The sequence below is a fragment of the Euphorbia lathyris genome, chromosome 5, assembly GCF_963576675.1.
Source record: "Euphorbia lathyris chromosome 5, ddEupLath1.1, whole genome shotgun sequence".
Lineage (NCBI taxonomy): Eukaryota > Viridiplantae > Streptophyta > Magnoliopsida > Malpighiales > Euphorbiaceae > Euphorbia > Euphorbia lathyris.
This window is the reverse complement of record NC_088914.1, coordinates 89,196,648-89,211,600: the sequence shown is the minus strand read 5'-3', so window position 1 is coordinate 89,211,600 and position 14,953 is coordinate 89,196,648. Positions and strand designations below refer to the sequence as shown.

Sequence of the window (14,953 nt, the reverse complement as noted above, 5' to 3'; positions counted from 1 at the left end):
TAATATCGGTGGCCAATCAACACTTCAAAACGACCGTTGATGGTCTCAGAATAAAAAATTCGAAAAGTTAATGATATTTTAAAAAAAATTTAATTCTTAAATTTTTTTATTTTCAAGTCATTTAGTTGTTTGGTTAGGGTTATACTTACTATCAACAGTAGTATATTAGGTTTATAACTCATGTAATATATATACGATTTATCAAGAGAAATACTATTCAAGGGAATCAATCACAATTACTCCCTCTCTCTATTCGATCTCCCTCTCTCTCTTCCCTCAAGTTCGACTTCTTCCTCTCTCTCTCTCTAAACCTTACTGTTTCTGTTCCTTCAACAAATGGAACTAAAAATGAGGGGCCTCAAAATGTTTTTTACCATTTTACCATTTTTTCTTGTTTATATTTATCTTTATCTTTGTTTTTTTCCAGCTCTTTTCATAATTGTCGCTAGGTATGGAAAATTTGGCGTGTGGGAATACTCATACATCCACTACAAAAAATATTAGGCTTTAACAACACTTTTGTACCAACGCTTTTTAAAAGTGTCTCATGGGCTTAATTTACTTAATTCATAAAAAGCCCATATTTAGTTGATTGAAGTCTGAAGCCCACTAGTAACCCATAGAAGAACAGAAAAAAGAAAAAACCCCAGTTTCTTCCGTCATATTCTTGTTTAACCTATCTGATCCAGTTAGATGACTTTCTTCTCTTCCAATTTCTTCTTTTGATCGAGTTTCTTCTGTTGATCGAATTTTAACGGATCTTTGGTCAAGTGGATTTCTAAGATTCATGATTCCATTAGATCGACTTTCTTCTCTTGCATCGATGTTGAATCTCCTTTTCACATTCACATTGTCGTCTCTAAGGCCAAAGGCTTATCCAAAGGTCTCTTGTTTCTCTACTTCTGTTTTATCTTAGTCTAATCAATTGATTGTTTATCATTTTATGCTAATTGATATTATTTAGATGAGAAGGAGTATTATGAAAGACAATTTGCCATTTTGAAATCGTTCGAGGAAGTTGACTCCGTTGAAGAAAATGGTACCATTTTTGAGGAGGAGGATGAAGAACAGAAACAAGCTGAAATGGCCATGAAAATCTCCAACTATGCTAATGTTTTACGCCGTTTTTACTTATAAGTGCAGATATTTTACTTATTTATATATGACAACTGAAATCGGTTAATGTCTTAATGGTGGTATTGGTAATGATGTGATTCAACTCTCTAGCTTAGTATTGACAGGTGCAGGACATGCTTGGGGATGGGTCTTTGATAAAGGGTCGGATTAGAGATGGAAAAGGTGTGTATATGTAAACTCATTTACTCTGTAGATGCTTTGTCTGTCATTATCCTAGTAATTTATAAATGAGATATTTTCTTTGCATTCATAACATCATTATTAGTCTCTTAAGTTATGATGCAGTACATGGGGCAGTTGGTGAATTCAAGTTGGAAAATGCACACCATGGTTGATTTTAAGTTGGAAGATTCACAGTTATGGTAGCTATTGAATAGAATAATAAACCATCGTTTTATTATAACTAGATAAAGAAAATTAAGACCGTATAAGGTTTCTTTTGCTACACTTAAACATATGTATGGGCAAAACCATTTCTATTGCTATAGTTAGTACTTCTAGAGATATATGTATAATGCTAATTAGTAATTATTTTCTGTAACTCAGACCTCATTTCAAGTCTTTCAAACAACTGATTCGGATCTCAGTCGCTTCATGTACTTAAAAATAGGCTCCTTAACCTGTCAAGAGTATTAGAATTTAGGTGATTTAATTCTATTGTTTAGCAGGAAATGAACAAGTTCAAATACTATTCAGAGACCACCATAATATATATATTGTGCTTATCTAGCATAATTGACATTTGTATAATTTATTTTTTTACTCCCTACATATGCAACTTCCAATTTCAGGTATATAAGTCAGACCATTCAATTGGAAATGTAGAAGCAAATCTTGTCGTGATCGTATATAAGTCAGACCAAATTAGCCATTTAAATTGATAGAAATATCACCTTAAAACGTGATGAATTTTGAATATTCACCTATTAATATTAGGTTGATGATAAACTTTGCACTTGGGATAAAGACGTATTGGAATTCATGCAATTTCTCTTTTAGTATAAACTAAGCTAGAAGAAAACAATGCATTTTATCTTTTATTGCCTACAACTTCATCGCATTATAATAAAAAAAATTCATCTCTTTCACAATACACACACTTAATTTATTTTCCATTTGCTATAGTCTAGGCTCCATCTATCTCTTGGGTGGTACCCTGTTGCATGGTGATTTTGGTTTACTTGCTCTCAGCTTGCCTGCAATTTCTTATGAATGTATGGTTTCTTACTTGCTGCTTCTTTTCTGTGTTTCAGTTTGGAACATTATTCCGTTTTTTTGGCATGTTTTTGGCAGTCTGAAGATGAGCGTGGAAGTGCAAGAACTAACTCATATTCGAAGCATGGTATCTACAGTTGTGGTAACCAATCAAACCAATTCTTAGAAGCTTTCTAATGGGTGCTCCATGACCTGACCCTATAAACAATTTTAGGTTCATTTCTGATTATGTTGGTGATGTTTTTGAACTTATCATTTAGTTATGTTATAAACAATTTTAGGTTCATTTCTGATTATGTTGGTGATGTTTTTGAACTTATCATTTAGTTATGTTGATTTCGGATTTGGTTATTTTTAGGGGTGGGCACGGTTCGGTTAACCGGTCCAATAAGGAAAATAATTAACCGAACCGTTACCTTCGGTTTTTTAATCCTATAAACCGAAACCGGTCCAGATAAATCGGTTAACCGAACAACCGGTTAACCATTAATGTCGGTTAGGTTTTTCGGTTAACGGTTTTTAACCAATTCATATTGGTTAACCAAAAATCAACGGTTAACCATAATTTTTATCCAAACCTAAATTTTTAAACAATATTAAAAAAATCCACATTAAGAATAATTCAAACGAAACGAATTCATATAAAAGTTCAGAATTCAAACATAAACAACGAACTAAAAAACAATCAATCAAGTTTACAATTAATTCAATTCCTAATCTGGGTTTGAATTTTTATGATATTTTGATAAGATCCCGAGACTAATTAATCAACACCCCAAAAAAAGAAAACTCATTTGACTCAAGCCCCTCTTAATTGGGTTAAATTTGTAATTAGCCCTATTATATATCTACGTTTTGTATACATGTATATTAATGGTGTGATAAGAAGAAGAAAAAGAAACCATAAAATAAACTGGAGAGAAACCATTCTGGAAGTAATAAGAGCATATTTAATTACAAAAAAGAGCAGTAAGTTACATAGGTAGAAACACTAAAACATACATACATACATACTAATTATTAAGATAAAATATTATATCATCATTAAGATATAATTAGCACCAACTTCACCAGCTCCAACATGCTCTCCACCACTGGCTCATAGTCTATATACCCATCAATTTTAACAATATAACTACCAAGAAACACAGGGGATGATTTCTCATTTCTGTTTCAGATGAATATTCATTATTTCCCATTTCCATAACACAACCTCATCTCATTTCTGGTTACTTCTTTCGTTATATATAACTTCAAAAGTAAAGATTCAGTAGTAGAAATACCTTAATCAACCACCCACGGTGAGAGATCGGAACGACGGTGCGAGATCGGAAGAGAGACAGCGGCTGTGTGAGAGAGGAAGAGAGGCGGTCGGCGTGAGAGAGGAGGAGAGGAAGAGAGGCGGTCGGTGTATGAGAGGAGGAGAGGAAGAGAGGCGGTCGGTCGACGGCAGCTGTTCTGGTTACAGAGGTTTAGAGAGAGGCGGCTGTTCAAAAGAAACGAAGAAACGATGGAGAAAATAGAAAATAGGGTTTAGCACACATTTGTTAAATTGTTAATAGGTTTTTGCTTTTATTTTTTAATTTTATATATTAATAATATATGTTTTTTATGTTATAACTTATTATATAATATATGTTATATATTAATATATATTTATTTTAAATTTATATTTATTAAACGGTTCGTTAACCGCGGTTTTTTAACATGCGAAACCGAAACCGATACCCACTTATTTTTTTAACCATTAAGAAAACCGCCGGTTCGGTTAACCATTTTTTTTGGTTCGGATTACCGGTTTCCGGTTCGGTTACCGGTTTGATCGGTTTTTTTGCCCACCCCTAGTTATTTTTAGTTTCAATATTCACAATATTGGTGTGGCTTATTGTACAAAACTTGTATTTGAATGACATTTTATGTATATGGTTATAACTGTCTGCTACCGCATTTTGAGGCCACAGTCTATAAAGAGTATCAAATGACTGTTCAGAGATTTGGCGACAAAATATTTCGTCGGTAAAATTGTGAAATTGGCACTGATTGTTACCGACGGATTCCCGACGGATTTCTGTCGGTAATGTTTTTTAAAAATGAAAATCAATTGTAGGGGCGGTTTAAACCGCCATTAGACAACCGTCCTACAAAAGAACCTTACCCCGGCGCTTTAGTAAAACCGTCGCAAAATATAGCAACGGTGGTAATGGCAACACTTTTCCGACACTTTTTAAAACCGTCGGTAATATTTATAGCGACGGTTAAAACCGTCGCTACAGTAGAAAAAATCCGTCCGTAAAGGGGTTTTTTTTTGTAGTGATCAGTTTATGAATGTATTCGCAGACCATCGTGATTCCGATCTACTCGTTGTATAGCTTATTATTTGTTATTTTGCTTATGTGTTTCAAAAAAAAAAAAATTAAAGAGATGTGGGAAGATGGTGTAATTAATTTTTATTTTTTTTATTTTGGAGTTTGTTTGTGATAATTAGATAATAAGAGTGGTTAATTTATAAAATAAATAAATATAAGGACAAAATTAACTCTTTTCCCTTAGACTTTTAACACCGTTAGTCAATTTGGTATGTGTTTGCTAACAGAATGAATCTCAAGATACCAGTTTGTAAATTTTTAAACCACAGTGGTGCCGATCGAATGTAACACGAGGTTTATTTTTGTACTTTTTCCAAAATAATATTCACAAAAGCTTAAATTAAATAGTGAAAACTTTCGTTAAATATTACTGGAAAATAAATCCCGACAACGGTATCAAAAACTTAATGCGCCTAAAGCTAATACTAAAGATTCTCTAAAAAATAAGTGTACCATGTCGTTATGAAGTAATAATATTGGTGTAAATCCGAGTATTGAATCCAAGTTTCTTTTAATGAGTCATACCACAGTGTACTATATTATCCACTCAATTTAAATTCAGGTATTTTTTATTTACAAAAGGGATAAGGTGAAAAAATATCTCTAACGTCTGAAATGGTTCAATTTTAACCTAACATTGGCAATCAATAGCAATTTTACCTTTACCGATGGCAAGATCAATTTCAAACATTATTAAATACATATATTTTATTCATCATTTTGCACAAATTGCATATCAGTTCGTTAAAAAAAATCATATTTTTTGTGCTTTAATAATAGAATTGGAGATTAATATTTATAAATTCGGTGAAATATTTGATTTTTTTTTTTCCAACTCATACAAAAGACAGTATATTTTTTTAATTTTTTAAAAAATTCAAGTATAATCATATATTTGTGATCTGTTACCAATTAGTGACAATTCATGACCGAGAAAACAGTTCGATGAATTATTTCTCAAATTAACATAACTTGTCAATGTTAAAGGTAGCCGCCAATATTAGAGGTAAAATTGTACTATTTTAGACCTTAGGGGTAAAATTGTTTCTAACGGTAAACGTTAAGTTTAATACCTTATCGTTCACAAAGGTACCAAAATGTAAAAAATGGAAAGTTCAGGTATTATGTGTGACACAACAACCTTCCTTCAGTGTTCAAACACACTTCTGGTTTCGTCCACCCTGACCATCAGCTCGAAACAGAAAATGGAAATTCTAGTTAGAGAAATTAAGACGAAATTGGTTACCAGATTGCTTCCCATTTCTCATTTTTACTTTTCTTCTAGGTTTTTATCTTCAATTTCCTCTCGTTCTTGGACGGAAGATTCACCATTATGGAAAAGCATCAAAAGTATGACAGACCCAAAAGCTTCAGTGGTACCAGTGCTCGATGGATGGATCAGAGAAGGAAATGCTGTTAAGAAACCCCTAATCCAGTCTCTTATTTGGCTTCTGCAGCGAGAGAAGCGCTATAATCATGCTTTGGAGGTAATTTCTTGTTGCTCTTCCCTGGATTTGTTTTTTTTTTTTCCCTCTTTTCTGAGAAATTGTTAGTACGGTTGTTTGAAGCATCTGTAAATATCTGCAATGCTAATTCATGTGAAAATTTGGTGTAATGAGTTCGTAGAGAAGTTCTAAAACTTTGTGCATTTGATAATGTTGAGTGTTGATCTGTTTTCTCCTTTGAAAATTAGATGGTAGTCTTTGCATTTAAGCTGTTTGATGAAATGCCGCAAATGGATTTACATAATTTAGTAACAAATTCGAGTTTGGGAGAGGATTATGTCGTACGGAAACTTTGATTTGAAAGGGTTTCACATTTTCCTATCTGTTTCGGAAATGGAAACTCTCAAAAACTTTTGAAATTCCCTGATCTAAAAAAAGATGAAAACTCTTTTCCTAGGATGTAAAATTATAATATTTTCTAGATCATCTTCTACCTGTTTTTAAAATAAGGAAGTATTTTTTTTTCCCTCTGTTATGTGACTAAACCATAGGGAGCTCCCTAAAGTTGTCCATTTTGGTCACTTTGCCTCGAACAACCCATTAGCCATTACAACTCCCTAAATAAAGTGGCTTTTATTTTTTTTCTTAATCGGAGAAGATGTTGACCTGTGAAGATCACTCGCCTTTTCGGTTGACTTCCCATATACAATGTTGCTTTTCCTTTTATAAAAAAAATTCAACGTGGCCTTTCGTGATGGTATTTCAAAGTGTGTATGAGCTTGGAGAGGTTATTGCAAAATATGCTCTAAGGAAAAGCCCGCATATGGAAAGTCAATCCAAAGGGGACTTGTCAAAATCTTCTCCGATTGAGGAAAAGTAAGAGGTCGTTATGTCACTTTCAAGGAGTTGGAGTGGCTAATGAGTTGTCCCCAAGTTCAGTGGCAAAATGACCAAAATGGGCAATTTAGGGGCTCCGTATAGTTCAGGCCTTTCTTTAATTATTATGATTTTAAAATTTTGTAGATATATTCATATATTTTTATTATGTACACATTTCCCCATGTTTCCGTTTCCTATACTTTATGCAAATATCATTTTCCGTTTTTCGTTTCCGTTTCCATTTCCAGGTAACATAGGTATTAGGATTCATCTAAAAAAATGTCTGACTAACTCCAAACCGATTAATCGGATTCACTTACCAAAGAACAAATCGTAAGAAGCTAGAAGCAGCCCCTAAGAAACCAAACAACTGTTCAAAAGCTCTTCAAGCCAAACAGGCAATAAGGATTTACAGAGTTACATACATGTCTATATACTCTTGCCATTGTTGAATGGCTTTAAGGTTCTTCTTTAAGTTAATTCCTTAATCATGAATTGTTCATATGTCTGATAATTGTTTTCGTTTAAGCTGATGTTGGTTTCGTTTTTCGCTTATCTAAGCCTTTTGAGTTCAGCGTATTTTGAAGTTTTATTTACCGACACAAAAAGATGACTTTCCAGTGTTTGATTTGTCAAAAATAACTATCGAAATCCTCAAAAAAGTTGAATTTGCTAGAGGTTTTTGTCGTGCTAAAAGATGGTGAAATTTATATTAAGCCGCTAGATTCTGAATCTACATTTTATTAACCATTATTTGCAGTTTTTAACCTTTTTTATCTTGTTATTCAGATATCACATTGGATGACTAATAGTCAGAGTTTCACTTTATCTCCCTCCGATGCTGCTATTCGGGAAAGCTTGTTCCAAAGAACTTGTGGATCGGAACACGAAGAAGCGTCATATTCAGATGACTTGATAACTTACGACGACTATGTGACTCTTCTCTGCTGTTATGTGCAAAAAAACTATGTTGAAAAAGCAGAAGCCATCATACAGGAGATGAGAGAAATGGAAATGTTAAAGTCAGCTCATCCTTACAACTTGCTATCTAACCTTTACTTTCGAAATGGGGATTTTCAGAAAATCGACGTATTGATACAAGAAATGAGAAGTACTGGGATCAATCCAGATAAGTACACAATGAGCAACTTAATGGCAGCTTCTGTTGCTAAATCTGACATTTCCGGAATGGAAAAAATCTTGGATCAGATGAACAAGGATCCTCATCTCGTTGAAGGATGGAGAACGTATTCAATGGCTGCGAACGGGTATCTGAAGGCTGGGTTGATCGAGCCAGCTTTGACAATGTTACGAAAAATGGAGGAGATAATGTCACTTGGAAGAAGCACAATGGCTTTTTATTTTCTTCTTGCTGAATATGCAAAGACTGGTAGAAAAGAGGAGGTTTTCCGGGTTTGGAATACGCAGAAGGCGTTAGTTGAGCCAAGTGATAAATCATTTTGCAATATGATATCATCTCTTTTGCAGCTGGAAGATATTGAGGGTGCTGAAAGGATCTTCGAAGAGTGGGAATCCCGGTGCGCAAAGTACGACTTTCAAGTACAGAGTATTCTTCTTGTTACTCGTTATAAAAAGGCGTTATTCGAGAAGGCTGAAGCAGCTTTAGGGAAAGCTGCAGAGGGAACAACAACACCTAATGCTAGTAGTACCTGCCATTTATTGGCAAGGGGGTATGTAGAGCGAAATCAAATGTCGAAGGCAGTTGAAATGCTTAAGCGAGCGTTATCTGTTTCGACGACGACAAAAGGCTGGAGGCCAAACCGTGTCGTGTTGAATGCTTGTTTCGACTACTTGGAAGTACAAGGAGATGTTCAAGCAATGGAGGAGCTTATCAAGTCATTAAAGAGCTTAGATCTTTTGACGAAGGATATGTATCATAGATTAGTAAGGACGTCTATTGCCACTGGAATGGTCGAGTGTCTTGATCGGAGTTTGATCGATGATTTTCCCGATGATGAAGAAATAATCAAGGTCTTCGAAAAGCCAAGTGCATAGCCCATTAGAATTCGGAGCAAAGGGACTCTTCCATGCTATTTGTAGGTCATTTATGGCACGTGGAGAGGGCTCGTGCAGCTTCGAAAAAGGAATTGGGAGCAATATAATCCTTACTTAAGGACTAACCTATACAACTTTTCGGCATTAAGATAAGTTTCAGACGTGGATGATTCTCATAAACGATTCCCAAGGTTGTACTATTACACCAATCCGCGAAGAATTACGGGATGGTCTGTATTGGGAGTATTAGAGCGGGAAAATCCATTAGATAATGAACTAAAAACTAATTAGTTATTGAATACTAATTTCTGGTGAGCAGTCCATTGCCTTCTCTTTGAGATTTATTAATACTATGCTTCTCTCTAAACTGTGTTGACATCATTGGTTAGTAGCAAGGATGAAGTCTAGCTTGTTTCTTGTTAAATCATAGACCTAATAGTCTAATGATCTCTCGAACTATGAATATGACGGATTGTTCTCTTGAAGTTGCTTAAAGTGATATGATAACCTCTCAAATCGTATATGTCAAAGTAAGGGGGAGATTTGGACAAGTTGAAATGCAAGCAAGTTCACGGGGCTAACAGGTTATTTTATGCAAGTTCTAAGGTCAATAGGTTACTTTGAGATTAAAAAAAAAAAAAGGTTATTTTAATTAAATGGTCTGAATCATACACAGCTTCCTTAACTTGTCAATTTTCCCATAAACTTACGGGATGATATATTTGCCCTTTTTAAATCGTCTACATACATATAGGCTGGTTCCAATACTTTCATGAACAATTATACTAATGTTGAAACTTTATCTTGTTTCCGTTACAATGAAAAGAGGGGGTTGCTAATACCACTTTTAAATAGTTGAGGGGATAAAGAGGTTGTTCCGTAACAAAATGACTGCAAATGACTGACAAGTTAAATAGGTGGTTTTTGAAGTTTGGGGGAGGGGCGTAAACTTGTATGGCCCAACTTAGAGTAGTCGGTTACTGTGTATGTATTAAGCTTAAATCATGAGATATATGTTGAACACAGAAATATTTACATGACCTTAATGACCAAGTGAATTTAGTGATTTATCGTTAGATCTAGGCTTATTAAATCTAAGCTACAGAATGCTTTGAATTTCCACCTTAAGATTCTAATAAGTCTAAATTTAATGGTGAATGACCAAATATTGCATGGTCATTAAGGTCCATGTGATCAAAATGTTGGGAATTTTTCTGGATTGGGATAATTTAGCGAAAGCAATAATACAATTTTATTGAATTTACGAGGTTTACAAGAGGATGTTCTTTAGAAACTTTCTAGAGTTACAATGAGATAAAACAAAAATAGTAGCACTCGAGTGTTTCCCAAAAATACCCAAAATAATTATCTTTACTATTTTTATCTCTCCCCAAAATAATTAGACTACCATCTAAAATAAACTTTAAAAAACTCACAAAGCACAATTGTGCCTCCTCTCAAACTACATCTTTCTCAACTCCCCAATCTCTCTTTTTTCCCGCTCATCTTTTTGTTCCACTTACATCATTTTATAATTCATAGGATGCAACTCCGCCAATTAATTTACATGCCAACAAAATTGTTGGCCAAATTAATTGAGGTTGAATGGGTTGGGGGTGCCACCCATTCAACCCATGACTTTTTTTTTTTCTTTTCCTTTTAAATAAATACAAATTACAAAAACAATTCATTAATAATACAAATTATAAAAATAGTCTCTCATTAATTGAGACTTCACAATAATTCCCTTTTTTTGTTTAACTGTTTTAAATTAATAGTTAATTTTCTCAACAATCTTCCCCTTAACTATTAATTTAAAACTTTCATTTTTTTTTATCATCACCTTGTAAACGGAGCACTTCTCTCCGCAAACAACTTCTCGGAGCACTTCTCACCGAATCGATTTGTTGATGCACTTCTCATCAACCTTTAACTATTGGAGCACTTCTCTCCAAATTAAACAAATTGTTCTTTCTCAACATGATGTGCCAAATTGACACTTTCTTCTCTCTTGTTCCTGCAATTCTGTTGCACGTGCCTAAACTTTTTACACTTGAAACATTTAGGCTTCCCCTTGTGCCAGCAGTCTTTCTCATCATGACCATGCTTTTTGCAATGACCACATTGAAGAATTTCATTTTTTTTTTTAACCTTGAGCAAGGAAAGCTCCCTCAACTGCTTGCTCATTTTCTCCATTTCCTCACGCCCAATTCTTTGGTACGTGACGCTAATATCAGCATGAGCGCCAATATTGAACCATGGCTCTGATACCACTGTTGAGAATTTTTTTGGATTGGGACAATTTAGCGGAAGCAATAATACAATTTTATTGAATTTACGAGGTTTACAAGAGGATGTTCTCTAGAAATTTTCTAGAGTTATAATGAGATAAAACAAAAATAGTAGCACTCGGGTGTTTTCCAAAAATACCCAAAATAATTATCTTTACTATTTTTATCTCTCCCCAAAATAATTAGACTACCCTCTAAAATAAACTTTAAAAAACTCACAAGGCACAATTGTACCTCCTCTCAAACTACATTTTTCCCAACTCCCCAATCTCTCTTTTTTCCCACTCATCTTTTTGTTTCACTTACATCATTTTATAATTCATAGGATGCAACTCCCAACTAAAATGTTGGCCAATTAATTTACATGCCAACAAAATTGTTGGCCAAATTAATTGAGGTTGAATGGGTTGGGGGTGCCACCCATTCAACCCATGACTTTTTTTTTTCTTTTCCTTTTAAATAAATGCAAATTACAAAAATAATTCATTAATAATACAAATTATAAAAATAGTCTCTCATTAATTAAGACTTCACAACAATTCCCTTTTTTTATTTAACTATTTTAAATTAATAGTTAATTTTCTCAACACAAAACCGATGTTGAACATATGTTCAAGCTCAGTTGCTGAACACTAATTTACTTATAATCTATGTTGAGAGTAATTCCTACTTCCAATTTGGTGAATTGTGATCTGCAATTTTGTATTTTTAATATTCTTTTCCATAGTGAGCTAGCATAATAATATGTATATACAAAGGCCGTGTCACCATCGAAAGGCGGTGATGTCATCGGAAGCCACAATAAGAAAGAGGCTGCTAGGGTTTTTTGGAAGAAAAATCGTAGAGAAAGAGAGAGGGCGTTAGAATGGAGAAATGAGGGGTTAAGCTCTTATATATCCTACCGATTCCTACCTGCATAAACAATGTAAAAAAACAATGTTGTATCGATTAAGTGCCGAGAGAAAGAAACTGTGCCGTCTCGATTAAACCCTTGATCTTTTATTTAGATACATTAAACTGCTGATCATTTATTTTGGGTATTGCTATATACCGCAATATTTTTTCCACCCACCGCACTCTTTTGACATTTATGCCCTTGTCATAATTTTTTTATCAAAAATCAAAACTTTTTTTTCCTCTCTTTTTCTCCCAAACCTAAAAACCCGAATTGGACGAAAATGGACCCGAGCATTCCCGAAGACCATGATTTCGAACACGAGGTAATCCTACGATATAAATTTAAATTAAAATTTCGTTTTTTGAATTTCGATTTTTTTTTTGGCCTAAACGGGCAGCGCGCACCGTTCCACCGTACGGTGGAACGGATGCGCCGCTCGTTCCACCGTACGGTGGAACGATTGCGCCTTTCGTTCCACCGTACGGTGGAACGAGAGCGCCGTTCGTTCCACCTTACGATGGAACGAACGACCGTGCTGTTTCCACCACGGGTGGAAGGGGTAGTTCGTCCGTTCCACCCGTGGTGGAAACGGCACGGCGATTCCGTTTACCTTATATTCATATGGGTTCCGCTTCCGATTCGGAGGCGGAACCCGTGATTTCTGAGTAATTTAAAAAAAAAACTTAACGGAGATTTCATGAAGCCTTTACCCGCTCCTGGCTTTGGCGGCATGTTGTTTTAGGTCGGGTTTTTTGAAAAACCAAAAAGCTAGAGAGGATTTGAGATTTTTGAATTTTTGAGTTTAAATTATGAGGAGGGCAAAATTGTCAAAAAAGTGCGGTAGGTGGAAAAAATATTGCGGTATATAGCAGCCCACTTTATTTTTGGTCTCATGAAGCCATTGCTTATCAAATTAGTAAGTTGTGAACATCTAATTCTGTTAAAAAGATGTTATTAATTTCACATGTATTTAATATAAAATGTATATTTTTTACGGTTTGAATTAAGGTTTTTATAGTGTTCCTATAACCATATTACATATCTAAAATTGCTTTCAAACAGTGAAAAAATTCTAAATGTTGCATATAGGTGATATGAATAACACTTTGTTAACCGAGTTTTATGTTCAAGAATAATTTTTTTTGGTCATGTAGTGTCTAATGGGACAAAAAAATAAATGATAGGGGTTTAATGAAGATTTGCTTTTTGCCTTTATATTAGCATAAATAGTAGGGCTGTCAATTAGTTGGGGATTCCCCATCCCCGTTGGACACCCGATCTGTTGGGGACGGGGAATCCCCGTTTGTGATCCCCATGGGGCGGGTATGGTTTTTATTTTGTCATCGATAGTCGGGGACGGGGCGGATATGGTTACAAGTGTTCCATCCTCGTCCCCGTCCCCAAATGTCCCTAACGGGGTTCCCCGACTAAATACCCGAATATCAAAAAAATAAACTAAAAAAATATATATGTGATTTAGATAAACTAAAAAAAATAAACTAAAAAGATTGAGTTGTAACCTGGTTGTTTAAAACGGAATACATTCTAAAAATAAATTAAGATAGATTAAGTAAGAGCTCTTAGATTGGTTTAAAATTAAAACGGAACCTATGCAATTAATAGTAGAAATTATAAAATAAAAAAATTGAAAGCTAATAAGTAATGAATGCACCGGGGATAGAGATTCCCCGCGAGAATGAAAATCTTAGATAAAACCTTGGAAGCCTTAAAAAAAAGTAAGTTAAACGGGGACGGGGATTCCCCGCGTGGATAAGGATTTCTTGCGGGACGGGGATGGTAGCCAAAGTTTTCCCTATATGTTATTTGGGGCGGGGACGGGGAATCTTCGATAGACTAGTGGTCGGGGATGGTTAATGCAATCCCCGCCCCGACCTGCCCCGTTTACAGCCCTAATAAATAGTCTAAACCAAAATGAGGTCGTTTTGGTGCGAATACAAGTTAAAATCCGGATACATCCTTATAAAAATGCTAGTTTTAAAAATAATTTTAAAAAAGTTGACGAGTTAAAAAAATTCTAACTATAATACTAATTTAACTTTGATATGGTTAAAATACCGGTGTCAGGATGGTATGGAAACCAGTGTGTGAAACACCGGTTTCAGTTGAATAAAGCTGCGGCAGGCAAAACTTATTCAAATATTGAATATTATTAGGGTAATTAATTTATTAGTCTCTATATTTTGATAAAACACACTGTTTAGTCCCCGTATTTTCAAAAACACACGGTAAAGTTCTTAACGTTTTTCTCGGTGAACTGTTTAGTCCCTGCCGTTAGACTCTCATGAAGATTCTGTTAGTCAACTTGGATTTGCGTTCTTCTTTTCCTTTATTTTCCTTTCCTTTAAACTCTAATGCATCTGAAATCAACTTTGAGTGTTCTTCTTTTTGATTTTCTTCTTAATCGTTCAAATTCGTAAGCATTGTGTCTGTTCTTTTTCTTGTTCTCCATACAAATAACTTCTTTTTCTAAATTGGATTTCTTCTTCTGATGTTTGAACGTAAATAGTAAAGGGTAATTTAGTAATTTTCGAAGTCATAAACGGTAAAAAAATCTAACAAACAGACGGAATGACTAAACAGTTTACTGAGAAAAATGCTAGAGACCTTACCATGTGTTTTTGAAAATACAGGGACTAAACAATGCGTTTTGTCAAAATATAGGGACTAATAAATTAATTATCCATA

General features: G+C 34.5%; 1 protein-coding gene and 1 long non-coding RNA gene across 2 annotated transcripts; both read left to right on the top strand.

The window, feature by feature from the left end:
* Nucleotides 1–647: 647 nt before the first annotated feature.
* Nucleotides 648–2,669, top strand: LOC136231132 (uncharacterized). Its single transcript, XR_010689688.1, has 3 exons — nt 648–883; nt 965–1,299; nt 2,391–2,669. It is a non-coding gene; the product is annotated as an uncharacterized lncRNA (long non-coding RNA).
* Nucleotides 2,670–5,904: 3,235 nt separating this feature from the next.
* On the top strand, nt 5,905–9,521 carry LOC136230517 (pentatricopeptide repeat-containing protein At2g20710, mitochondrial-like). The gene is made up of 2 exons (XM_066019599.1): nt 5,905–6,205; nt 7,832–9,521. Exons 1-2 carry the CDS (start codon nt 5,924–5,926, stop codon nt 9,056–9,058), a joined length of 1,509 nt encoding a protein of 502 aa, XP_065875671.1. The 5' UTR covers nt 5,905–5,923; the 3' UTR covers nt 9,059–9,521.
* The last annotated feature ends 5,432 nt before the right edge of the window (nt 9,522–14,953 follow it).